This window comes from Mustela putorius, unplaced genomic scaffold, assembly GCF_011764305.1.
Source record: "Mustela putorius furo isolate JIRA1106 unplaced genomic scaffold, ASM1176430v1.1 tig00000743_pilon_pilon_pilon, whole genome shotgun sequence".
NCBI classification, from domain to species: Eukaryota; Metazoa; Chordata; class Mammalia; order Carnivora; family Mustelidae; genus Mustela; species Mustela putorius.
This window is the reverse complement of record NW_025421464.1, coordinates 4538552-4565731: the sequence shown is the minus strand read 5'-3', so window position 1 is coordinate 4565731 and position 27180 is coordinate 4538552. Positions and strand designations below refer to the sequence as shown.

Sequence of the window (27180 nt, the reverse complement as noted above, 5' to 3'; positions counted from 1 at the left end):
GTGTTTTCTCTGGAAAGTCTTATTTGTCCTATCTAGTTTATTGAAGGAGTAACAAATAACCTGGTAAGATCATTTGTTTGTTTTATTTTAAAAAGTATATTTATTTTTTGTTGTTGTAAGGGTGATACATGCTCTTGGTAAGAAAATTTAGTTATTACCAGAAGTGATAAAGGTTGGAAAGACAGTGTTTTGGTAGCACATTAATTCTTAAGCTGGGTGATGGGTCTTTGGGTATTCTATTATTCCTTTTTATAACTTACACATGTTACAAATACTATTTTTAGGTATTCAGTATTTAATTAAGAAAAAAATGTACGAGCACTCTGGCATAAGCCAGAGGTCACAGAGATACATACATACATACATACATACTTACCACATGCCAGAAATCACTTTTAACACTTGATGAATGCCCTTCTACAAACATCATACATTTTTTTTTTAATTGAAGTATTTTTATTTTATATACAGTGAGGTAGCATTAGGTAGGTATCCTGGATATCTACAGGCAAGGTAGGTATCTTGGCTGACCCATTCAGAGTTCACTTAATCCAACTTAATGAAGCCTTTGTCCTTTGTGTACTGACAGAAACACTGGTGGCCCATATTGAGGCTCTATATTCTGATCAGACTCTACCAGTTTGAGCATAGGTGGCAAGAAGGAGAACCCTGGGCAAACTTCCTAGCATGGCTCCCGGAGAGCTGCTGGGACCCATCTTGCTCTCTTGGATGCAATGAGGCAAAAGGAAAAATACATATTTTTTTAATTTAAAAAAATCCCCCCCTTTACCAGAACAGAACATATTATGTAAGGCCTCATTTTTATGTGCAGCAGTGGTTAAGAAGTTTCATATTCGTCTTTGATGTCTCAGCTTTGTACTCTATCTAAATTGGTTCTTCGTGTTCTCTGTCTAAGCTGATAGCAAGTCGCATCTTGTAATTACTTGTTGGTGTATTTGTTTTCCCTTTCTCCTACTAGGTTTAGAGACTCTCCCCCACCCCCAACCACTGTGGATTCTTTATCATCTGTAGAGTAGGTGCTGAATAAATAATTGATGAGTGAGTGAATCGCAATTCCCTTTGAAAATGAAAGGTCTAGAAATGCAGAGATGAACTGATCTGGTATGCTATCCTGCTCTGAAGCCATGAGATAAATGAAAAAGCCCCCACAGGTTGAAAGGTAGTGATAAGGGATACAGGACATCTGCACTGTCTCCAGATTTTATCAGATAACCCTTCTGGTCAAGCTGGCTTGGCAGGGCTACGCATTGACATCTCAGAGGGAGACCTAACATTTCAGAGTTTGTAGCAGCATAGGAATGAATGGAAGTAGTTCTTAAAAATAAAAGTAATGGTTCTTTTATTGATGGTTCATACTCAGTTTTATCCTCTCCAGGCTCAGGGGTCATAAAAATGTTTTCTTTTTGTCATATTCCTCTGTTCTTGCTCACGGAGAAGTAGCTAGTTCTCTGTTGGAGTTAGTAAGTTAGGCATTAAAAGACATTTCCCGAACAGAAATAACAAAGCAAAACAAAAACACACTTGTGAGTCTTTAGTAAAAATGATACCCTTGTTTGCTGCTAGGACAACCTTCAGTGGAAATTTTTAACATGTAATCAGGAAGCTTATACTTTGGATTCTAGCAGTTTTGCTTTTGAAATGTATCTTGAGGAACCAATGCAACACAGGCATAGAAAGGCTGCATAAATAGTTTGTTTTTAGTCTATTTAAATAGCAAAAATCCCCCCCCCCCACAAACCCTGGATATCTTCTAAGCAAACTACAAAGGGAACATGGCTATTAAGAGAGGATACACAGGTTGAAAGTATGAAGACTGTGGAGCTTAAGTAGAAAACAGCTACTGCATCAAACCAAAAATCAGTATACAAATTGGTTTGTAGGTTCTGATGGGCATCACGAAAATCTTTGGTAAGCAAGGACTGGAAAGAGGTATGCTAAAAGGAAAAGAAGCATCTTGAAGGGGATTGTGAGGAACAGTTCTTAGGTTGAAAAATTTAATTCTATTATGCTATCTTTTCAGTAAGAAAAATAACCAGTTATTCTCCCTTCACTTTCAGTAAGTGATGAAATGTCCAAGGACTGTTTGAGCATCCTGTATAATACATGTGTCTGTGTAAGTACACCTGCCCTTGGGGGCCCAGTTATGTTCCTACCACATCTGCAGTGCTTGAGAAGGGAAAGTTCAAGGGGCGGGGGTGGACATGAAAGCTGTCCTCAGACATGCGGGGATCGGACTGACTTACGTGGGCCTGAGGACCAGGACCAGCAGGTGGAAATTGTGGGGAGGCAGAATTTTATAGAAATTCAGAATCAGGGCTCCTGTAGCAGATAGCAATCTCCTTTAGCCCTGGAGGTGTCCAAGCAAATACTGAACAATCATTTATCATTTATCATGTATAGATACACTGGAATAGTGTATGTCATCTTTAAGATTCCTTTATTTTATTTTTTTTTTAAGATTTTTCTTTATTTATTCTACAGACAGAGATCACAAGTAGGCAGAGAGGCAGTGCAGAGAGCCTGATGCGGTGCTCCACCCAGGACCCTGAGATCATGACCTGAGCCTAAGGCAGAGGTTTAACCCACTGAGCTACCTAGGCGACCCTAAGATTCCTTTTAATTCCATTATTTCTGTTCCTTCATTTTCCTTGTTAGAAAGCAAAAGCCCCACCAGCGTAGTAAGTAGGAGACTGTTTGATTGACTCCTAAAAAGGAAAGAATAGTGAATAAAACAGCAATTTGGTAGAAAGGAAAAAGCCTAGCACTTAGTGCTAGAACTGGATTTGGAGTTCTGGCTCCTGCCTCAGTGATTATTAATTTAGCTCCCTGAGCTTTAGTTTCTCATCTAGAGAGTGCAGTCAGTAATCTTACTAGTATTGTAGGCTTGTTGTGAGGACTAAGTGAGATGTGAAAGCACTTTGTAAAGCAACATACAAGTGCTAGTGTTTGTTAAGACACAGTACCTATCTTTTAGGAACTTATGTGGTCACCGGTACTCGGTGAATCATAATACACACCAGAATGAAACAAAGGCTCCTGTAGAAGTGAAACTTATATGTTATGAAAATACAATGGGACATTTAATTCCATTTCATTTCTTGCCTCATTCAGAAGGAGATGTCAGGCGTTCTTGAAGTGATATGTAAAATCTACCAAGATCATGAATCATATATTTAGAAGTAGGTAAGAAAGAAGAGTGTAGAACAAGTTGAGGGCATAACATGTATGCAGGAATTGGGCTGCCCAAAAAATCATATGTCGTCTGGATAGGGCACACATTTCGGTTTAAGCTTCTTCTTTTTTTTTTTTAAAGATTTTTTTTGTTTTAATTTATTTGACAGACAGAGATCACAGGTAGACAGAGAGGCAGGCAGAGAGAGAGGAAGGAAAGCAGGCTCCCTGCTGAGCAGAGAGCCCGATGTGGGGCTCGATCCCAGAACCCCGGGATCATGACCCAAGCTGAAAGCAGAGGCTTTAACCCACTGAGCCACCCAGGCGCCCCTTTTTTAAAAGATTTTACTTATTTGGCAGAGAGAGATCACAGGTAGGCAGAGACAGAGAGAGAGAGAGAGGAAGCAGGCTCCCTGCCTAGCAGAGAGCCCGATGCGGTACTCGATGCCAGGACCCTGAGATCATGACCTGAGCTGAAGGCAGAGGCTCAACCCACTGAGCCATGCAGGCAGCCCCTCGGTTTAAGCTTCTTATCAACCAACATAAATAGGGAAGTAAGTTTCAACACTTACACAGTTCAGCATCTGTAATCGTCCCATGCAACAGAAGCACAGTGTGAGCCACGTAGATTATTATAAATTTTCTTATAGCCACATGTTTTTAGAAAGGAAGAAAAAAGTAGGAAGAAATAGGTGAGAATAATTTTAATAGTATATTTTATTTAGCATAGTATATCAAGATTATTCCAACATGTAAATAATGTAAGTAATTATTAATGGGATATTTATCTCCTTTTTTTGTACTAAGCTTTCAAAATCCAGTGTGTTTTTTATACCTTGAGCACATCTCAGTTCAGACTAGCCATGTTTCAGGTGCTCAGTAGCCACGTGTTTTTAGTAGACAGATAGGCGCAGACCGATAAGAACAGTAAATTAACTAGTTGTTCAGCTAACACACAACTACTCTTGGAGCTAAGGGCAGTAAGAACTTGTCCTTAATTTAAAAAATATGTGTATGATGTAATGACTTCATCATTGGCAACTTCCATATAATCATTAGTTTTATGAGGCTGTTTGTTATTAATGACACTTAATAATAGTCCCGCAAAACACAGTTCATGAAAGAAGGAAAGAAAAGGAAACAAAAATGTGAAGAACATAGAATGATATGGTCCAACTCTGCTAATGTGGCTTAATTTCAGGGATTAGGCAGAAACCGAGAAATGTCTGACAGTGCCTGCTTTGGGGTGGAAACTTGTGCAAATTGTTGCTGACCTGAAGTAAACATGTCCTACCTAAAGACATTTACATTCCAAATTTAAAATATACTGCTGGCCAAATAAAACTTGGCCTACTGGATGCTTGTTTGTAGCTCCTCGTTCGGTTACTAGGCAGATACTAGGTCAAGACCCTGTGATGGACCCACCATGAAAAAACCCCTCCCCTCAAAATGCATTTGCACAGTGTTTCGTATATAGTTTTAGTGATTTAAGGCCTCTGCCGAGAATTCCAGATGTAGGTTGGAATTGCTTTTCTGGTTTCTAGAAGGAGGATACCTTGTTTTTCATGTTTTATTTTGTGATTATAACCTATTTTGCCATTTTTCTCCTTTTCCCTTGTGATAGACGGAAGGAGTTACAAAGCGTTTGGCAGAAAAGAATGACTTTGTGATCTTCCTGTTTACATTGATGACGAGTAAGAAAACATTCTTACAAACAGCAACCCTCATTGAAGATATTTTGGGGGTTAAAAAGGTGAGCTATGTTTTCTAGCAGGTGGGTGACCAGACAGGGGAGGGTGTGTCAGACAATTGGATTCTCAAACCTGAATGATGTACAGAGCTCTTTTAAAGGAAATTCCTCCATATGCCTAATGTTAACTTTTTTTTATTTAAATATATTCAAGTACAAACCTAGGTCTTACTCCTTTTGGTGGTTTTTAAATGACAATAAACCTAAATCAGTATATAAATTGAAATCGATCTAATGATAAGACTCAGAAGTTCAGATTGACTTTGTTTTTAATATGATGGCTAATGCCACTTTGTCAAAATCAAATTGCCCCTCATTAATTATTATGTTGCAAGATCTTTGTAGCATACTAACACTGCTGTATGCTATGGAATGACTCCATTTTCCTACCATTTTTCTTTATTTGAATGCTGTGAAACCTTCATTCATTAGCTGGTGATGTTCAACTTTTATTTATTAAGTCTGCTTCTGTTTATTCTCATTAGTCTTCAGCAGTTAAAATTTAATTCATATCAGTGTAGAGGACACAGATGTGAGCACTGACATCCTGTCACTTGGTCATAAGATTGACATTCAAAAAGATCCAGAATATGCTTTAAAAAAAACATGCACATGCAAAGGAGCACCTGGTTGGCTCTGTCGATGGAGCATAGGACTCTTGATCTCAGGGTGGTGAGTTTAAGCCTCACGTTGAGTGAAGATCAGTCTTTGTTCCATGCCTCCATGTTGGTTGTAGGCTGGCACATTTCTTCCTCTTATAACTGAGGAGGCAGGAGCAGCCTCTTAGAATTGCTGTTGCAGGGAAAAGGCTTCCCACGTGCATTGTGGTTACCCCAGCTTTCATTTCTGTCTTTCTGCTGTGTTTTCCCCGGGTGCTGCTTGTCATGCTCAGGCGGAAGATGCACAAGTGGCCCATTGTCTGTAGGAACACACTGGAGATGTGTGCAGGTCCCAGACAGACCCTTTGTACCCTATAATAAAAAGGCTTTGTTATTTTTCCAATAATTGTATGCTCCAGCCAGTGTGTGAAAGAGGGCTTCCAGGGCGGAAACACCAAACTCCCAGGCAGTCTGAGCACGGGAGTCTGGGATTGCTCCTTCCTGACTTCTCCCGCTTGTCCCTTGTGCCCTGACATGCTCATTTTTTGTGTGTTACCAAAAATAGTGATGAGTTCTGCTAGGCATGGTTACCTTGGTGCAGTTTGAAAGGGGGATAGACACCATAAAGAAAATGGGAACCCAAGTCACAAACTGGGAAATGATATATGTAACCCATGTAACAAACAAAGGATTGGTATGCAGAATTTATCAAGAGGTCTTACAAATCAGCAAGAAAAAGACACAGGGGCACCTGGGTGGCTCAGTGGGTTAAGCTGCTGCCTTCGGCCCAGGTCATGATCTCAGGGTCCTGGGATCAAGTCCCGCATCGGGCTCTCTGCTCAGTGGGGAGCCTGCTTCCTCCTCTCTCTCTCTGCCTGCCTCTCTGTCTACTTGTGGTCTCTCTCTGTCAAATAAAGAAATAAAATCTTTAAAAAAAAAAAAAAAAGGAAAGAAAAAGACACATAGCCTGGTAAAGAAAAGGGAGTGGGGGGGTAGGCAATGATAGTAACAAACATTTCACAAAAGAGAAACAATCCATAAAAAGAATATGTTTAACTTCATCGATGATCAGGGCAATGCAAATTAAGACCACAGTGAGAGAGAGAGAGAGCAAACGTTGGTGAAAATGTGTATCATTGGCCTTTCTTTCCTTCTTTGGCTTTTTTTTTTTCTTTTTTAAAGTAGGCTCCATGCTCAGCATGGGGTCCCAACATGGGGCTTGAACTCACAATCCTGAAATCAAACCTGAGCTGAGATCAAGAGTCAGATGCTTAACTAACTGAGCTACCCAGGCACCCCAAGAATGTATATCATTGCAATCACTTATGTACTGCTGATACCTTCTTGTTTCTGCAGAATCTATTCATCTTTCTTTGTTTTCTGGTTGAATATGTGCATTCCCTGTGACCCAGCACCTAGGGAAGCACTACCTTGAGGGCTGAGACATCATTCTTGTGCCTGGGTCACCTATAGTCTATGTCCAGGCATGCTTGTGGATAAACCCAATCCCAGAACAGTAGTTCTCAGAAGTGAAAACACTACATCGAAGCCAAGAGGTTGTGAAATCAATTCATTCATTGAGTCTACCAGCTAAAAAAGAAAAGATTCAAGTGTGTCATGTAAGGGTATTATTTAAGTTTTTGTTACATAGTTATGTATGTTTTATTGGGTTGTGATGGAAATGTTTTCTTCTTAATGGTCATTGTCAGAATGGTTTAGAAGCCACTGCTCCAGAAAAACTTCTGCACATGTACATCAAGAAACGCTTAAGAATGTTTATAGTAGGGACGCCTGGGTGGCTCAGTTGGTTAAGCAGCTGCCTTCGGCTCAGGTCATGATCCCAGCGTCCTGGGATCAAGTCCCACATCGGGCTACTTGCTCCGCAGGGAGCCTGCTTCTCCCTCTGACTCTGCCTTCCACTCTGTCTGCCTGTGCTCACTCTCACTCTCTCTCTCTCAAATAAATAAATAAAATCTTAAAAAAAAAAAAAAAAAAGAATGTTTATAGTATTGTTTCCGAGTTAAAAACTGAAGCTAAATCCATGATCCATCAACAGGAGAATGGATAAATTTTCTCTATTCACACAATGAATATTATAGAGTTGCGGAAGTGAATAAGCTGTTGCTATGGGCAACAACATAGCTAAATCGTAGAAATAGATCGAAGTTGGTTGCAGAAGACTGTAGTATCTTTTTATTTTTATATTTTTTAAAGAGAGAGTGTGAGCAGGGGAGGGACACAGGGAGAGAGAGAGAATCTTAAGCAGGCTCCAAGCTCAGCATGGAGGTACCAGTGTAGGGCTGGATCTCATCACTCTGAGATCATGACCTGAGCCGAAACCAAGAGCTAGATGTTTACTTGACTGAGGCACCCAGGTGCTCCTAGTATTATCATTCTTATAAAGCTCTGAAATAAGCAAACTCAACTCATACATATAAAACAATTTTTTTTTAAGATTTTGTTTCTTTATTTGACAGAGAGAAATCACAAGTAGACAGAGAGGCAGGCAGAGAGAGAGAGAGAGGGAAGCAGGCTCCCTGCTGAGCAGAGAGCCCGATGTGGGACTCGATTCCAGGACCCTGAGATCATGACCTGAGCTGAAGGCAGCGGCTTAACCCACTGAGCCACTCAGGCGCCCCTAAAACTATTTTTTTTTTTAACAGTAAAAGGAAAGTAATTCAATTATGGTTACCTCTGGCAGAGAGTGTGGAAGATGTGATGGGAAAGATACACAGAGCTCTTCACTTGGTTATGCCTCATAACATATGTTGTATGTATCAGATATTAAAATATGGCACAGAAAGTGGGCTTGGAGGGCAGTGGGACCTGGTTTGTGACCCATACACTAAGTTAGGGCTAGAGGAATGGGACTGAAAGTTACAGTTTCCTCTCATAACAGTCGCTAACTTTTGGGGTGCCTGGGTGACTCAGTTGTTGAGTGTCTGCCTTCGGCTCAGGTCGTGGTCCCAGGATCCTGGAATCGAGCCCTGTGTCGGGCTCCCTGCTCAGAGGAAGGCCTGCTTCTCCCTGTCCCACTCCCCCTTCTTGCGTTCACTCTCTCGCTGTGTTTCTCTCTGTCAAATGAATAAAATTTAAAAAAAAAATTGCTAACTTTTGTGTACTGGGGGAAGGAAAAGGCAAAGGTAGAAGCAGCTGTTCCCAAATAGCCCCTCAGCAAACTCCTGTTCTTCATTACCAGATTTAAGAGCGGAGGTCATGGGGGCTTCTGGGAATCATTCACTTGTTCAGTTCACATTTACTGAGACCCTTGCTACCAAGTCTTATGTGCTGAGGCTCTGGAAAAAAAGTAAGACACACAGCTCCCTCAATGTAGTGTGAGTTTGTTTGAAAATGGAGGAACAGGTATCACAAGATCCTGTGACATGTGCAGTGATAGAGAAGTACCCAGTCTAGTGGAAGTGAATTAGTGAGATGAAGGGTAGTAGCTATAATCTGAGGATATAAGGATGTTTCAGAAGAAGAGAAGCTCATGTAATGCACATTTGCAGATTTTTTTTAAAGATTTTATTTATTTATGCGACAGAGAGAGAGAGAGAAATCACAAGTAGGCAGAGAGGCGGGCAGAGAGAGAGGGGGAAACAGGCTCCCCGCTGAGCAGAGAGCCCCATGCAGGGCTCGATCCCAGGATCCTGAGATTATGACCTGAGCCAGAGGCAGAGGCTTAACCCACTGAGCCACCCAGGTGCCCCACATTTGCAGATTTTAAAGAAGAAAAAAAAAGAATGTAGCCAAATAAAAAGCATTTCATGAAATTCAATAGTCATTAATGGTAATAGCTAAGAATAAAAGGAAAGCACATTAGTTTGACATAGGATATCAAAACTTAAAGTAGACATTAAAATTCATGTTAAAACTTTGGAAATATTCCTGTTAAAGTTAAAAAAAAAAAAAGACAAGAATGCCTGCTATCACTTACTCTCAGTAATTGGTTATATGTACACATACACATACACACACATACACCTATAGGAATGGTCATTGCAACAGTGTTTAATAGTGAAAAATTACAGTCCACCTAAACATACATCCATATATATGGATGTATGTTTAAATACATAGTGGGGTAAAGCAGTGAAAAATGAATGAATTAGAGCTACTTCTGTCAGAGTAGTTACATCCCACTGTTGAGGCACGTCTGACTGGCTCAGTCAGTAGGACATGTGACCCTTGATCTCGGGGTCCTGAGTTCAAGCCCCACTTTGGGCCTAGAGCCTACTTAAAAATAAATAAGTGTTAAAAAAGAAGTACTAACTTTTTCTTATCTGAAGTGACCCAAATTAAAAAATAAAAAATTCCAGTGTTGACAAAAAAGTAAGGTATAATGTAGCATTCACATTGCGTCTAGAACACTACCATATGTTTTTTAATTTTTTGGTTTATTTTTTATTGGAGTATAATTGACATGCAATATTATATTGGTTTCAGGTCTACAGCATAGTGATTCAGAGATTTTACACATGAAGCCATGCTGACCACCATGTCACCATATATTGTTATTACAGTGTTATTGACTGTATTCTCCATGCTGTACTTTTCATCCCCACAACTTATTTATTTTATAACTGGAAGTTTGTACCTCTTAATCCCTTTGACCTATTCTGCTCATTCCTCCCAGTCCCCTCCCTTCTGACAACCACCAGTTCTCTGTATTTGAGTCTTTATCTGTTTCGTTTATTTGTTTTTTAGATTCCACATATGAGTGAAATCATGGAGTATTTGCCTTTTCTGTAACTTATTTTGCTTAGCATTATACTCTAGATCCATTCACGTCCTTGCAAGTGGGAAGATCTCATTCTTTATGGCTGCATAATATTCCATCAGCTATGTATACCATGTCTTCTTTATCCATTCATCTATGGATGAACACTTGGGTTCTTCTATACTTAGTTATTGTAAATAATGCTGCAGTAAACGTAGGAGGTGCATGTATCTTTTCAAATTATCATTTTTGTTTTCTTGGGGTTAATACCCAGTAATGGAATTACTAGATCATATGGTATTTCTACTTTTAATTTTTTGAGGAACCTCCAGCTGTTTGCACAGAGGGAGCACCAGTTTACATTTGTACCAGTGGTGCATGAGGGGTCCTTTTTTCCACATCCTCTCTGACACTTCTCATTTCCTGCCTTTTTAATATTAGCCATTGTGACAGGCGTAAGGTTTTGATTTGTATTTCCCTCATGATCAGTGATGCTGAGCATCTTTTCAGGGTCTATTGGCCTCCTGGATGTCTTTGGAAAAGAGTTTATTCAGGTCCTTGGCCCATTTTTAATCAGATTATTTTTGGTGTTGAATTGTGTGAGTTCTTTATATTGGTGATTAGCCCCTCATCAGATGTATCCTTAGCAAATATCTTTTCCCATTCAGTAGGTTGCCTTTTTGTTTTGTTGCTGTTTCCTTTGCTTTAATACCACATATTTTTATGGAAATATAAGAACATGTATGGAAACAATAAACAGTTCAAAATAATGGTTACCTCCAGTGGGAGAGATGGGAATACAACTGGGTAGGAGTGCACAGGGGCCTTCAGCTACATTTGAAATATTGTATTTCTTAGAAAGAAAATGTCTGTAGTAGGAATGGCAATTTGTGAGTGAGTGGTAAAATTTGCGTGGTAGGCATTTCTTCTCTTTCCTTTTTCAAATAGACAAAATGAGTCACATGAACAAAGAGAAATGAGAATAGTGGTGCTCCAAAGGATTTAATCCTGAGACCGGTCCTATGAAGCATGTCAGTCCCATTTGACAGTTGAGCAAATACTTAGAGAGGTTCCATAACTTACCTACATTTGCACAACTGCAGTTTGCAGGGCCAGGATCTGGACCTAAGTTGGTTTAGCTACTAGGTCCCATTTTTAGGGGAATACAAAAGAGGGGCGCATCCAGCCTCAAATGAACTGAGCATGGGGATTGTTTTGTTTGTGTCTTCTGTAGGAAATGATCCGACTAGACGAAGTCCCCAATCTGAGTTCTTTAGTATCCAATTTTGATCAGCAGCAGCTTGCTAATTTCTGCCGGATTCTGGCTGTCACCATTTCAGAGATGGATACAGGGAATGATGATAAGCACACACTACTTGCCAAAAATGCTCAGCAGAAGAAGAGCTTGAGCTTGGGGCCTTCTGCAGCTGAAATCAACCAAGGTAAGGTCTCTTAAATTTTCAGAGTTTTGAGACTATGGCTCTGAGACCCCTTCATAAATTATCTACTCTTTCAGTATCTCTAGGGTGATTCATGTGAAGGCTCCAACGTCCACTTAGAGTATGCACATTTTGTGTGGGTGTGTATCTCTTCATTATTTTAGGGGGCCGCAAAAGTCCGTAACTTATCCGATTTTTGAATTGATTCAGAATCTCAGAAAAGTTAAAAACTAGGGGCACCTGGGTGGCTCAGTTGGTAAGCATGAGACTCTTGATTTCAGGTCAGGTCATGATCTTAGGGTCATGAGATCAAGCCCCATGTCAGGCTCTGTGTGGGGCATAGAGCCTGCTTAAGATTCTTTCTCTCCCTCTCCTCGCACTCTCTCTCTTAAAAAAAAAAAAAAAAGTTAAGAACCATTGTTTATCAGAATTACAAATATACTTACCTTTTGATCACTAGGCCTTTTCTGGGTCTTTATGTTATAGATATATAGGATATGTATATTCAGGGTCATTCATTGCAACATTATAGTAACAAAAATACCAGAAACAAGAGGCCACTTAATTTCTAGAATATTTATGTAATGGGAAATTGTATGGCTGTTAAGAAAAAAGGATGAAGAAGATTTCTGTGTATTGATACAAGAAAATATCTTCAAGATGTATTACTGTTAAAAAGGAAAATGCAGAGCTGTGTGTATAGTATGATACTTTGTGTGGTAAAGCAGAGATGGGGGAATATGATCAGATGTATTTGTTTGCTCATATGTAATTTGCGTTAACTGAAAGCATGCACAAGAAACTGAAAATGGTTACCTGTTGGGGGTGGCCAGAATAGAGGTAGATGACAACAGCAGAAGTAGGACTTTTTTTTTAAAGATTTGTGTGTGTGAGAGAGAGAGAGAGAGAAAGAGAGAGAGAACGTACTCATGCATGATTGGGGGTGGGGCAGAGGGAGAAGCAGACTCTCTGGCAAGGAGTCTGCTGTGGAGCTCGATCCCAGGACCCTGGGATCATGACCTAAGCCAAAGGCAGAAGCTTAACCCACTGAGCCACCCAAGCGCCCTGGAAGTAGGACTTATTAATGCATTTATTTATATATTTGATTTTAGAACCATGTGAGAGTGTATTAGTTAGTTCCCTACTTACTGTTTTTTCGGTAGCAAGAGAACTTTTTTCTATTTCTGTGCTGGTCTAAGCAGATTTGGGGGAAATTTGGCATATATCTGTTTTGGTTGTAAGAGTAGAGATGGTCCATATTTGAACTATAATATCTATGTGTCTTAAAACCTAGTTCTTAAACATCAACAGACTAACGTATAGCTGTGTGCCTCAGGGTTAACTGAATAACCAAGGTGAAATAATAAAAACTTAGTATTTAAAAGCAGCAGTAGAGAGCCATGATCGTCCTGTGGCAGCCCTGATGATGCTTTGAAAACAATACTTTTCTGAAGTCTGGTTGACCCCATGTGTGCATTCCCAGGCCCGGCTCTGCACACTTGCTAAGTGCAGCACAGCAGCCTCGCTTCTGACTACTGAATGTGAGTCCTCCCTTAGCTCTGTGAGTGTTGGAGTTACGAACACCAAATGGTCAGAACTGTATTTCTAGTTATTAAGGAATATAATTTTACATGTTTTAGTCATATGTAAAAACAGAAATATATAACTCTGTGAACCCCAGTTTCATGGTTCCCCCTCCAGGCTCGTTTTTCTTCCCGATTCCATAGATCCAAGGCCCTCCTTTGGTCTTTGTGGGCTTTTCTTCCCTTCCCCCCGTCCTTTCTTATGACTTTTTTTTCTTTTTTTTTTTTTTTTCTTTCTTATGACTTTTAAGGAGTGCTCATTTTAGCAAATCATAAAATATACATTCTTAAAAACGTGAATTTTATTATAACTAAATTATACCTTAAAGCTGATTTAAACACACTGACGAAAGCTCACATTTGTTAAGTTCCCACTATGTAGCAAACATTGAGGTAACTGCATTAGCTAGGAATGATTTTATTTGCCCTCCCAAGTAGTCCTGTGAAATAGAGGTTTGCATCCCCTTTGCACAGCTTAGGAAGGTGAGGGTCATAAATGTTCACTATTAGGTACCTGTGTGTGCTGAGGCACTGGGTCACTTTCATCTCAGTTTCCCATTTAAGGAAACTGTTCTGGCAGATTATTTTTATCCTGCTAGTATCAATTACCTTTACATACCTGTTTATAAGCTGCCTTAAGTGAAACCAGCATTGCCCATCATTCTTGGAGGACAAGGTATTCTAGTCAGTTGGTTTTTTTTAATTAACTGAGAGTTAACCTCAAACCCAGGTTTCTTTGATTTGAGTCATTAAAAAAAGAAAGTCTTCATAAAATAACTAAGTTCACTTGTATACCTGTGTGACTAATCCATGAGATAATCTACATGTGATGTCTGCTTACAGCTTTTGAGTTGAAGTTTTAGTAAATGTTGTATTTTGGCACAAGTTGTACAGGGTCTGACCTTTCCCAGCTCTCTGACCATAATTCCTGTTGCCCTGCCCCCCACTCCACACACATTTCTCTAGTCACATGCCCTGGGAAGGCCAAGGTGAACATAATTAAATCACAAGTACAATGAGAAAGATCTTAGTCCTCAATGTTGGCATGCTTCAGTTGAACTCCAGTACTAAATACTTTTAAATAGAGGCATGTATAATAATCATCTCAGGCTGCCATAACCAGGTACCATAACTGGGTGGCTTAAACAACAGAAGTTCATTTTCTCCCCCATCTGGAGGCTAGAGGTTCACCATCAGGGTGCCATTAGCATTGGTTTCTGGTGAGGCCTCCCTTCCTAGCTTGTGGGCGTCTGCCTTCTCACTGTGTCCTCAGGTGGTCTTTCCTCTGTGTATGTACAAGAGAAAGGAACTTCTGGTATCTCTTCCTCATATAAGAAGACCAGCCCTGTTGGGTTAGGGCCCACTCTTAACAACCCCATTTAAATACCTCCCTAAAGGCCACCATCTCCAGATACATTCATATTATGAATTAAGGCTTCAACATACGAATTTGGGGGAGGGGACACAATTCGGACCATAAGAGTATGGAAAGGGGACATGCTTTTTTGTTTTGTTTTTCATAAGCTGTGGCTGTTTTCTTGCCCAGCAAAATGATTTATACTGTCTTCCTGGAGTGCATATAATAATAAAAATGTTAGGCTCTAACAAATTTTTGGATTTCTCAGAACTACTGGTTATTCTTCTGTCCATTCAGAGGGGAATAGATAGTTTCATCAGGGGGAAAAATCATTCAAGATTTTAGTCAGAAATGTGGATGAAACCACAGGCCAGATAATTATCAATTTGTAGGTGACATGAGCTAAGAAGCGCTGATTTCTGTCAGCTAGGACAGGATAGAATACAATAGATAGATAGAATCCTCTCAGCTGGAAAGCGGGGCCTAAACTGAAGAGAAAAGTTTATGGGAATATTTCAAAATACTGATGTGTTAACAAGTAGAGGGAAGGTCTGCTTTTGCAGAAATTCTCAGAAGTTGTGTTTCAGTGGTCAGCCAGTTTAATATTAACCAGTATTGTGGCTCACTGCCAGTAAGGCTGTGAGAGTTACAAGGACACTGTGACACTGGGTGCCAGTTCCCTGAGGTTATGTATAATTTGATGAGTATAATTAGGCCAATGATTTTTTTTTTCTAGGAGAGAGCCCCTAGCTTTCATCACTTTTTCAAGAGGTAGTTGATTCACAAAGGCTTAGGAATCTCCAGGGTGGGGATTGGAGTCTCAGAAGCTTTGAATGCTGGGCAGTCACATCTGAAGGGCTGTGTTGAGTACACAGAGTGGGAAGAATAGGTCTTAGGAACTGTCCTGTGAGGAACAGAGAAACTGCAGCCATTCATCCTGTGTAAAAGAGATTGAGAGTAAAAATCTAGCTTTGGGAGGATTTTCATGTAGAATCTACACCTTTATTTATTTTTGGAAAAAGGTAAGATATATATCTAAAAGTTTCTTAAATAATAATAAGAAGAGGGTGGGTATCTAGTAGAAAGTTTGTTCCCTTTCCCCATGGCATCCTGTTATATTTTCTCTTGTGTCCCTCCCAAGAAATTCTCTACATGCCCAGTCCAGGGGATGCAGGAGGGAAAGAGATTAACTCCTCCCTGTCTGTAGAGATGGTAGTATAAAATAAGCACCCTTCTGCCCCTTGCTTTTTTCACTTAACTTCATCTTTTTTTTTTTTTTTAAGATTTTTTATGTATTTATTTGACAGAGAGAGAGATCACAGGTAGGCAGAGAGGCAGGCAGAGGGAGATGGGGAAGCAGGCTCCCCTCCAAGCAGAGAGCCTGATGCGGGGTCGATCCCAGGACCCTGAGACCATGACCCGAGCTGAAGGCAGAGGCTTAAACCACTGAGCCACCCAGGCGCCCCTCACTTATCTTACAAAGCATTCTATTCCAGTACCTACAGAATTGTGTGATTCCTTTTCACAACTATATAGTATTCTAATATATGGGTATACCACAATTCACTAAACCATCCTTGATTGATGGAGATTTTGTTTATTTTAATATTTTTGTTCTTACAAATAACAGGCTTGTGTATGAAGTATGATGGGCTGGATATTTGCCTTTTACACTTTGATGGGTGTTGACAGATTAACCCTGCAAAGAACTTACCAGTTCATTTTCTCCCATCCCGTATACCATTCCCAGTCTAGGGCCTTTTTAAACTTCCTGATGTTTGCCAAGCCAGTAAGTAAAAAATGGTATCTCAAAACAAAAAAGCTATCCCTGTGTATTTTTTTAATTATGGTGAATGTCACATAAACAAACCACTTAAAGTGAATAATTCAGTGGCATTTAGTACATTTACAGTGTGTGCAAGCACACCTCCATCTATTTTGAGAACATTTTCATCACCCCAGAAGGTAACTGCATACACATCAGATAGGTGAACTTCCCCATTCTCTCCAACCCTGGCAGCTACCTGTTTTGTTGTGGATGTCCCTGTTCTAGATAACAGGGACATCCTGTTCTATGTTATAAAGGGAATCCTGGAATACGTGACTTTTTGTATCCTGATGCTTTCACTTAGCGTGATGTTTTTGAGGTTCCTCTATGCTGTAGCTCATCAATGTTTCATTTCTTTTCGTGGCTGAATAATATTCATTATTTGTATATACCACAATTTGTTTAGTCATTCATCTGGTGATGGACATTTGGGTTGTTGCCCCGTTTTGGCAGTTGAAGCAGTGCTGCTGTGAATGTGTGTATATGAATTTGGCACCTGTTTTCAGTAATTTGTGGGTGTACTTAGGAGTGGAATTGCTGGGTCATGTGCTAATTCTACATTCAACTTTTTTTTTTTTTTTACGATTTTATTTATTTGAGAGAGTAGGTGAGCACAATGGTGGGGCAGGGGGAGAGGGAGAAACAGATTCCCTGTGAGCAGGGAAACCACTGCATGTAGGACTCCATCCCAGGGCCCCAAGATTACACCCTGAGCTGAAGGCAGCCACTTAACTGACTGAGCCACCAGGCACCCCATGTTCAACTGTTTGAGGAAAAGTTAATTTTAATATAGTTTTAATTAGCTTTTTTTAAAAATGAGGTCAGGCAGTATAGTCACTTACTAATTTATAGAGGATGGAAAGGGGCCTAAGATTATTTGCTGAGCATTATGCTGGAGCTGAATTTGTATGACTTTGTATAATCCTAACTAATTTGTTGTAATTTATTTTATTTTTGAAGAATTTTCTCCTGTTTTTCTTTTGAATTTTACTTTAAAAATTTTCGTGTAAATTTTTCACACAGAGACAAGTATATGACAATATAACATCATAATGATACTTATTTCCCCATCACCTAGCTTTAACTGTCAGTGTCTCCTTTTTTTTTTTTAAAGATTTTATTTATTTATTGGACAAACAGATCACAAGGAGGCAGAGAGGCAGACAGAGAGAGAGGGTGGGGAAGCAGGCTCTTTGCTGAGCAGAGAGCCCGATGCAGGGCTCGATCCCAGGACCCTGGGATCATGACCTGAGCTGAGGGCAGAGGCTTTAACCCACTGAGCCACCCAGGCACCCCGAGTGTCAGTGTCTCTTTATCTGTATCCCCATTCACTCCTTCCTACCTTACTTTGAATTATTTTGAAGCAAATCCCAGATATCATAAAATTTAACCTGCATATATTACAGTGTTCCCACAAGATAGGGACTCTTTTTAAAAGTGACTCCAATACCATATTATACCCCCCAAATTAATAATAATATTTTGGTATTATCAAATGCCTGTTTATTAATTTTCAGTTAGATGATGCATTCATGTGGTTCAAAAAAATCTACAGATTTAAAAAGGTGTTCATTGGGGGCGCCTGGGTGGCTCAGTGGGTTGAGCCGCTGCCTTCGGCTCAGGTCCTGATCTCAGGGCCCTGGGATCCAGTCCCACATCGGGCTCTCTGCTCAGCGGGGAGCCTGCTTCCTCTTTCTCTCTGCCTGCCTCTCTGCCTACTTGTGATCTCTCTCTGTCAAATAAATAAATAAAATCTTTTAAATAAATAAATAAATAAATAAATAAATAAGGTGTTCATTGAAAAGGTTTCCCCCACACTCTTATTTCCAGTGGCCTAATTCTCTTTGCCTTTGGTAGCCACTGGTGTTTTCTGTCCTTCCAGGAAGATTTATACATGTATAAGGAAATACATAGAGATGTTAACCCTTATTTTTAAAGAAGGTTAAATGATAGATCCATGATCTACCACCTGGATTTCCCTGCCTCTGCAGTGTATTATGTTCTCTTATGCTGATCAGAATTTCCATCTTACTGTTGTGAGCAAGATGAGATTAAGGGAAATAAGAGTTGTGATTATAAGAGAGTGATTATTCATTTTCTTTTTTTACCAAAAAAAAAAAAAAAAAAGAAGCTCCTTTCTTTCTGCTAGTACATGTAGGACCTGTTTGTTACAGGAAAATCAAACCACAGAGAAGTAGTTTTAAAAGAAGCACTTATATCCTCCCCTACTCAGGAATGGCCACAGTAAACATCTTGTTGTATAGCTTTCATTCTTTACCTGTATATTATGTGGATATTTTAAAGAAGCAAATTTTTAAAGAAAATGGGCTTACACCAGTACTGTTTAATAATTTTTCCTCTAACAAGTAAAATTTTAACATATTTTTGAGTCACTCTGTATAAAGATATATGTTATTTTCAATGTCTGTTGTATTCTATTGTATTGGGATATTTTATGTTTAATTGATATGCTGTTGATGACTGTGAGTTATCTTTATCTTTTTGCTATTGTAGAATCCACATCATTGAATATCTTTGTACATGTGATTGATTATTTCCTTGCAGGAAATCTCCAGAAATGAGCCTCCTGGCTCAAAGACACACAGGTTTAAGAAATTAAAGTGATTCCAATTTCTTTCCCCCACCAGTACATGTAAAAGAGTCTGTTTCCCTGCACCTGGTATCAAACTTGTTTCTCTAACTTAAGTACTATTTTACTTGGCTTAGCATTTCATTTTGCAAAGAAACTCTGACTAGCTACTGTCAAAATCATTCCTATCATGTAGATCAAGAACAGGCTCATTGTTCAAGGTTTTAGAGCTGTTTCTGTTTTGAAAATGCATTCCTTTGTTCTCTCCTTGGCAGCGGCCCTTCTCAGCATCCCTGGCTTTGTTGAGCGACTTTGCAAGCTTGCAACCCGAAAGGTATCAGAGTCAACGGGCACAGCTAGCTTCCTTCAGGAGCTGGAGGAGTGGTACACATGGCTAGACAATGCTTTGGTGCTGGACGCCCTGATGCGAGTAGCGAATGAAGAATCCGAACACAATCAAGGTACTTGGAGTGGGTTTTCTGTGAGGTGGGGATCTTTCCCTTAGGCGCCTGGAGCCATTCTTGACCTCTTTTCCAATGAGGATTAATTGAAATTTGCTCAAAGTAGACTTTTCCTCAGGAAAGTCCTAGATCATAACTGTTAAGACACTTTTGAAAGCTAGTGACAGAAACTTCTTTGAACTCTCTGAGAGTGGACCTGAAAGAAGGGCAAAGGGATTGGCCGGTTCCAATAACTAGAGCATTCTTAGGAACTCAGAGAGTGCTCTCCAAGTCTCTTCATTCTCCATGGTTCCGGTATTCTCTTCTCTACTCCGATGAGTAGACTTCTAGTTTCAGCAACAGCTTCCTGGTGAAGGGCTCTGGCCCATCTTGCGTCAGATGCTCAACCCTTAAACATTTGACTCTGGCCAGCAGGATGGGGTCCGATTGTACAAATAGAGGAATTCGCATTGTAAAAGTGAAGAGGAGTTCTGTTTCCAGGATGGCAGTGTGTGGAGCTCTGTGGACCTGTTCTCTATGGCAACTATAAACAAAACCTATAAACAAAAAAACCATCCGTGTAAAGTCTGTGAAAGTTGTTCTAAGGGTTTACAATAAATGAGGAGATCCTCCAGACAATCTGCTAAAATTCAGAACAGTGAGAGTCTGTGACATTTGAAGTCCTGCGTGTTGGAAGTTCCACCGTGGGCAGGTGTGGCCAAAAGGGTACAACCCTCAACAGGGGACAGGATTTCCAAACAAGGAATATGGTTTCTCACCATTGACGAGGAGGGCAGACCACCAGCTTTTCTCATCCCCTCCAATTCCAGGTTGAAGAGGTTGAATTCTTGATGAGTGTATCCTACAGGCCAGGGACTCCCTGCCCCAACTTTATTGAGATACCATAGATTTATAACCTTGTGTAAGTTTAAAGTGTGTAGCATGTTAATTTGATACATTTATATATTGCAAAATGACTATCAGCAGAGCATTAGCCCCTCATTCATCACATAATTATCATTTTTTTGGTGGTGAGAACATTTAAGATCCGCTTTTTTATTAGCATCATTCAGATATTACTAGCTATAATCACCACGCAGTACATTGGATGCCCAGAACTTGTTAATTTTAGAACTGAAAGTGTATACCCTTTGACCACTATCTTCCTATTTCTCCCAACCTCTCTGGTAACCAGCGTTCTATTTCTCTGAGTTTGACTTATTTAGATTCCACATATTAGTGATATTACACAGTATTTGTCTTCCTCTGACTTATTTCATTTAATTCGCTTATTTCACATAATGCCAGGGGCCCCTTTCCCCCGCCTGCCTCTGTACTACACTCAGTGCAGAAGCTGTGCCCGAGGCCTGGCAAGCAAGAATTCTGTGACCCTGTTGCCCTTGCCTCAACCCACTTGTAGGACAGAGAGATTCCATGCGAGGATCTCCATGCAGCATGCAAGCTGAGAAGGCTTAGAGTCTGCTGACCTTGCTCAGAGTAGTGGCACCAGAAGAGTGCCAGGAGGAGAATTAATAGGTAAGAACAGAAAGTAGGGAAGTTCAAAGCTAAGGGTGTTCTCAAAAACAGTGTAGATTTTGGTGGTAAGCAAATAAAAGGAGGCTGTTAGCTCTTAAGTGAGAACAAAAAGCTAAACAATAGGCTTAATATAGTTTACCCCCAAGAACCAGGCAGACAACTTAGCAGAGTTCTTCTGAGATCAAAACCAACTCAGACTCAAAAACTACCTTTGCCCAATTTTAATTGGATTAGACTTTGGAGTGCTTTATGCCCCAAGGCATTGTCAAAAGTAGAGCGTTCAGCCAGCAATTAGTGGAGTCTGACAGCTGGGTTTCATACCAGATGAGGCAGAAATCTTAACAGAGAGATCAAGGGAAGAGCCATAGAGAGCCCTGCTAAAACACCGTCATCCAGGGAGACTGTAAACATACCCACGGCTGCACACACTGAGACAAAACACCAAAGTCCTCCCTAGGCCATGGAGAAATAGATTTCACTGAAATAAGCTCCCAGGTCACTGAAGAAATGAACAAAGAAATAACAACAAGCCCTGAAAAAAGGGAAGGAGAATCAGAGTTGCTGAATTATTTACTTAAAATGTCATTTTTTTAATAAAATTGGGGATATGCAAAGAAAGTACAGCCCATACACAGAAGAAAACAGGCAACAGAAGTTGCTTGTGAGACAGCCCAGAAAGCAGTTCTAAGAGACTTCAGAGCACCCAATATAAGGTTGGCCAAAGAACTAAAGGAAGCTATGCTTAAAGAAGTAAAAGAGGGGCCACCTGGGTGGCTCAGTCAGTTAAGCATCTGCCTTTGGCTGAGGTCATGATCCCAGAGTCTTGGGATTGAGTGGCACATCAGGCTCTTTGCTTGGTGGGGAGTTTGCTTCTCCCTCTGCCTCTGCCCCCTCTCTCTCTCTCTCTCATTCTCTCTCTCTGACAAATAAAAATTTTTTAAAAAAGAAGAGAAGCTAAAGAATCTGTGACTACATCAGATTGAGAATATCAGTAAAGAGATAGGAGATAGAAAAAAGAGCCAGATGGAAGTCCTGTGGTTTATTAAATTCTAAGTAACTGGAATGAAAAACTCACTGAAAGGAGCAAGAAGAATGTTTGAAGAAATAGTGGCTAAAAACTTCCCAAATTTGAAAAGCATTAATGTACACGTCTGAGAAGCCCAAAGAACTGGAAGTAACATAAACTCCGAGATTTACACCCAGACGCATCATGATAAAAATGTTGGAAGACAAAGAGAAAATCTTGGAAGTAGCAAGAGAAAAACAACTCCTGTGTTCAAGAATATCTCAGTAAGATTGATCGCCGACTTCTCAGAAATAACAGAGGTCAGAAAGCAGTGAGATAACCTATTCAGAGTGCTGAAAGAAAAAAAACTCTCAGCAGCAAAACTTTCTTTCTGAAACATAGGTGAAATAAAGAAATTGCTAAACAAAAAGAGAATTTGTTACTGATACCTCTGCCTTTTGAGAAATACCAAGGGAATTTCTTCAGGCTGAAAGCAAGTGACCTCAGACAGTAATTTAAATCTACACAGAACAGCAAGGAGCATTACTGCAGGCAATTACATAATCATAAAAGACAATATAAATGCCCATTTCTTCTTCTTTCATTAACGAATTTAAAAAGCGGTTAGGTAAAACCGTAGGTTTATAATACATTGTTGAATCTGTGACATACAGAAATATACTTGAGACAGTAACAGCACAAAGAAACTTTGTGGGACCAAATTTTTTGGGATCTTGGGCAGGATCAGAGTTGTATTGCAGTAAGGAAATTATATGAGATGGTAACTTGAATCAACGCTAATCAATGAGGAGAACTAAAATGGTAAGAGGATCAATATAACAAACTCTATTAATATTTACTTTCTTCCCTCAGCTTCTTGAACAGACATTATAAGTAATCATTAGTTACAACACAGTATTGTGTAATAATGCATGCAACGTATTGTAAAATAAATTGTTTGATGGTTAGCATCTTAGATGTAGAATGTGTAACAATAATAGCACAGAAAAGGGAGAAGGAATAGAGTTGTGTAGGAACTCTGGAATTAGTATAAATCTGGAAAGATTCTGTCAAATTAAAATGTATGTGGCAAACCCTATAGCAACTGCAAAGAAAGTAACTTTAAAAATACAGTGAGGAAGTCATTAAAGGAATTACAGTGTTATACCAGAAAATATTCACTTAGTACAAAAGAAAGTATTATAAGAGAAATAGGGGAATTAAAAGACACATGAGATAATGTAGAAAACAAAAATTAAAAAGGCAGAAGTAAATCCAGCTCTATCAGTAATAACCTTGAATATGAATGGATTAAAGCAGTTCATCCAAAAAACAGATTAGTCATATTGGATTTTTTTTTAAAAAAGATCCAGTTGTTATGCAGCCTGCAGGAGGCATACTTTCTTTTCTTTTTTCCTTTTTTTTTTTTAAGTAGGCTCTACACTCAATGTGGGGCTTGAACTCAGGTAACCTTGAGATCAGGAGTTTTTCTGACTGAGCCAGGCAGGTACTCCCCAGGAGGCAAACTTCCTATTCAAAGATAGAAATAGGTTGAAAGCAAAGGATAGAAAAAGATTTGTCCTGCAAAGAGCAACCATAAGAAAGCCGAAGTGGCTGATACTGAAAAAGACTTCATTTATTTTTTTAAAAAGATTTTATTTATTCATTTGACAGACAGAGATCACAAGTAGGCAGAGAAGAGAGAGGAGGAAGCAGGCTCCCTGCTGAGCAGAGAGCCCAACAGAGGGCTCAATCCCAGGATCCTGAGATCATGACCTGAGCCGAAGGTAGAGGCTTTAACCCACTGAGTCACCCAAGTGCCCCCTGAAAGAGACTTTAAAGCAAAAAATGTTATGAGAGACAAAAAGGACATTTTATAATAACAAAAGTATTAGTCTGTTAAGAAGACGTAACAGTTATAAACATATATCTAACAACAGAGGAAAAAAAAGGCAAAAACTAACAGATTTGAAGAGAGAAATAAGCAGACCAGAGGTAGTGGTTGGAGCCTAGAAAATCCCACTTCGAGTAATGGAGCAGCAAACAACTATACAGAGGATCGAGAAGGAAGCAGAAGACTTGAGCAGCAAATAACCTGCCTAGACTTACTAGATGCATTTAGAACACACCACCCAACCCCCGCGGAATGCATATTTTTCTCATGTGCACATGGAACATTCTCCAGCATAGACTAAAAAGCCTCAGTAAGGGGAAAAGGATTAAGATTGTACAAACCATGTATTTCAGCCACAATGGAGTGATATTAGCAGTCAGATGTTAGAAACCAGGGAAATCAGTAATACACTTCTAATTAACCAGTGGTTCTGAGACAGAATCACAAAGAGCATTAAAAGATACCTTGAGACATCGGAGAAAGACAACTATCATGTGATCTCCCTGATATGAGGAAGTGGAGATGCAACGTAGGGGGTTTGTGGGGTAGGAAAAGAATAAATGAAACAAGATGGGATGGGGAGGGAGACAAACCATAAGAGACTCTTAATCTCACAAAACAAACTGAGGGTTGCAGGTGGGGAGGAGGGTAGGAAGAGGGTGGTGGAGTTATGGACATTGGGGAGGGTATGTGCTATGGTGAGTGCTGTGAAATGTGTAAACCTGGTGATTCACAGACCTGTATCCCTGGGGCTAATAATACATTATGTGTTAATTTTTAAAAAAAAATTTTTTTAAAGATACCTTGAGACAAATGAAAACGAGGAGACAACATACAGAACTTAAGGAATACAGCTGAAGCCTGCTGATAAGGGAGAAGTCTTTAGTTATAAATGCCTACATTTTAAAAAACTGACAAAATGAAATCCCAAGTCAGTGGCTTAATTTTCTTCTCCTTAAGTTATTGAAAAAAAAAGAGGCAAGCTCTACTCTCAAAGCAAGCAGATAGAAAGAATGATAGAATTGGCGTAGAAATTAATGAAACAGAGCATAGAAAACAATAGAGAAAATCTGCAAAAACCAATAGTTCATTCTTTGAAAGGGTCAACAAAATTAACCTTGAGTTTCACTGACCAAGATTAAAAAAAAAAAAAAAAAGACAAGATTGAAACTACGAAAACCAGGAATGAAAGAGAGGACATGACAACCAAGCTTACAAAGCTAGAAAGGACTCAGAGAATACCATACACATTTGTGTGCCAGCAAACTAGACAGCTTGGATGAAACAGACAGCTGATAAGAAAGACAAAAATCCTGCAGCTGACTCAAGACGAAAGAAAATCTGAATAGACCTATAACAAGTAATTTGAATTAGTATGGCTTCACTGGTGAATTATGCCAACCATTTAAAGAAGAATTAACACCATTATGTCACAGACTTCCACAAAATAGAAGAAGAGGAAACACTTCCCAACTCATCTTATGAAGTCATTATTAACCTGATACCCAAACCAAAGACACTACAAGGAAAGCACAGACCAATATCTCTTATGAATATAGATGTAAAAATTCCCAAGAATATACTAGTAAACCAAATACAGCAATGTACAAAGATTAAACACTTGACCATGTATATATATATGAATAAGTAGGATTTATTCAGGGTTGATTCAATAAGAATCAGTTGATGTATACCTTGTTTCAGTAGAACAAAGGACAAAAATTTACATGATCATTTTAGTAGATGCAGAAATGCCTCACACAAAATCCAGCATGCCTTCCTGATAAAAACACTCTAACTAGGAATAGGAAGGAATTGCCTTAGTCTGTTAAAGAACATCTACGAAAACCCACACCCAACATACTTCATAGTACACTGACACTGAAATCTTTTCAACTAAGACACAGGCACAAGACAAGAATGCCTGCTTCTGCCACTTTGGCTTAATGCTCTGTTGGGGGTTCTGGATAGGCAGTTAGTCAAGATAGAGAAAATAGAAACCATCCGGATTAGGAAGAAGTTAAACTGTGTTTCTTAGGAGACGACATGATCTTTTTTTTTTTTTTTTAAGATTTTATTTATTTATTTGACAGAGAGAGATCACAAGTAGGCAGAGAGGCAGGCAGAGAGAGAGAGAGAGGAGGAAGCAGGCTCCCTGCTGAGCAGAGAGCCCGATGCGGGACTCGATCCCAGGACCCTGAGATCATGACCTGAGCCGAAGGCAGCGGCTTAACCCACTGAGCCACCCAGGCGCCCCGACATGATCTTATTTAGGGAAAAACCTAAGGAATCCAGTCCCATGAAACTAATAAGTGAGTTAAGAAAAGTTTCAGAATACAAGGTCAGTATACGTAATTGTGTTTATATACAGTAGCAATGAACAAACCAAAATGAAATTAAGAAAACAATTTCCTATACAAAAGCATCAAAAAGAGTCAAAAGCTTAGGGATAAATTTAACAAAGAAATGCAAAACTGACACTCTCAAAATTGCAAAACATCTTCAATATTGAAAGAAATGAAAGAGGACCTAAATAAACGTAAAGATACTCGTGTTCATGGGTTGGAAGGCTTGGTATTGTTAAGGTTCATACTCCACATGTTGAGCTATATGTCTGTCTACAGATTGGGCACAGTCCCTTGTCAAAATCCCAACTGGCTTCTTTGCAGAAATGGACTAGCTACAAAGCATATGTCTAATAATAATTAATAGTTATAAGGGACTGAATCTGGAATTTGTAAAGAACTCCTACAGCTCGATGATCTAAAGACAATGCACTTCGAAATGTGGGCATAGGACCTAAATGGGCATTTCTCTACGGCAGGTGACCAGATAGCCAATAAACACATTAAAAAGATGCCCAACATCATTAATCGTCAGAGAAATGCAAATCCAAACCACAATCACATACTACTTCATACCTGCTAGGATGCCTATCATCAAAAGATAGATGATGGCAAGTGTTGGCACAAGGATGTGAAGAAATCAGAATCCTCGCTCTCTGTTGGTGGGCGTGTAAAGTGGTCGGCCATTTTGGGAAACAGTCTGGCAGTTTTCGAACAGTTCCTCAAAAGGCTAAACAGAGTTGCCATATGACCCAGAAGTTCCAGTCCTAGTTATGTTTTCAAGAGAAATGAGAACATATTGACGTAAAAACTTCCACATGAGTACTCACAGCTGCAGATTTATAGTAATCAGTATCTGAAAACCACCCAAGTGTTCATCAGCTGGTAAATGGATAAGAGA

General features: G+C 39.6%; 2 protein-coding genes across 2 annotated transcripts in view; one reads left to right on the top strand and one right to left on the bottom strand.

Moving 5' to 3' along the window:
* Positions 1 to 27180, top strand: part of LOC101671791 (transient receptor potential cation channel subfamily C member 4 associated protein) — a 66774-nt gene that overhangs the window by 20104 nt on the left and 19490 nt on the right. Inside the window, exons 5-8 of the mRNA XM_004746569.3 lie at positions 2079 to 2134; positions 4817 to 4945; positions 11496 to 11703; positions 19334 to 19519. Of these exons, the coding sequence (XP_004746626.2) occupies positions 2079 to 2134; positions 4817 to 4945; positions 11496 to 11703; positions 19334 to 19519 (579 nt within the window). The remainder of the gene's footprint in view (positions 1 to 2078; positions 2135 to 4816; positions 4946 to 11495; positions 11704 to 19333; positions 19520 to 27180) is intronic.
* Positions 547 to 1867, bottom strand: LOC123393131 (40S ribosomal protein S29-like). The gene is given in 2 exon segments (XM_045084213.1): positions 547 to 724; positions 1863 to 1867. Coding segments are annotated over 2 exon segments (183 nt in total).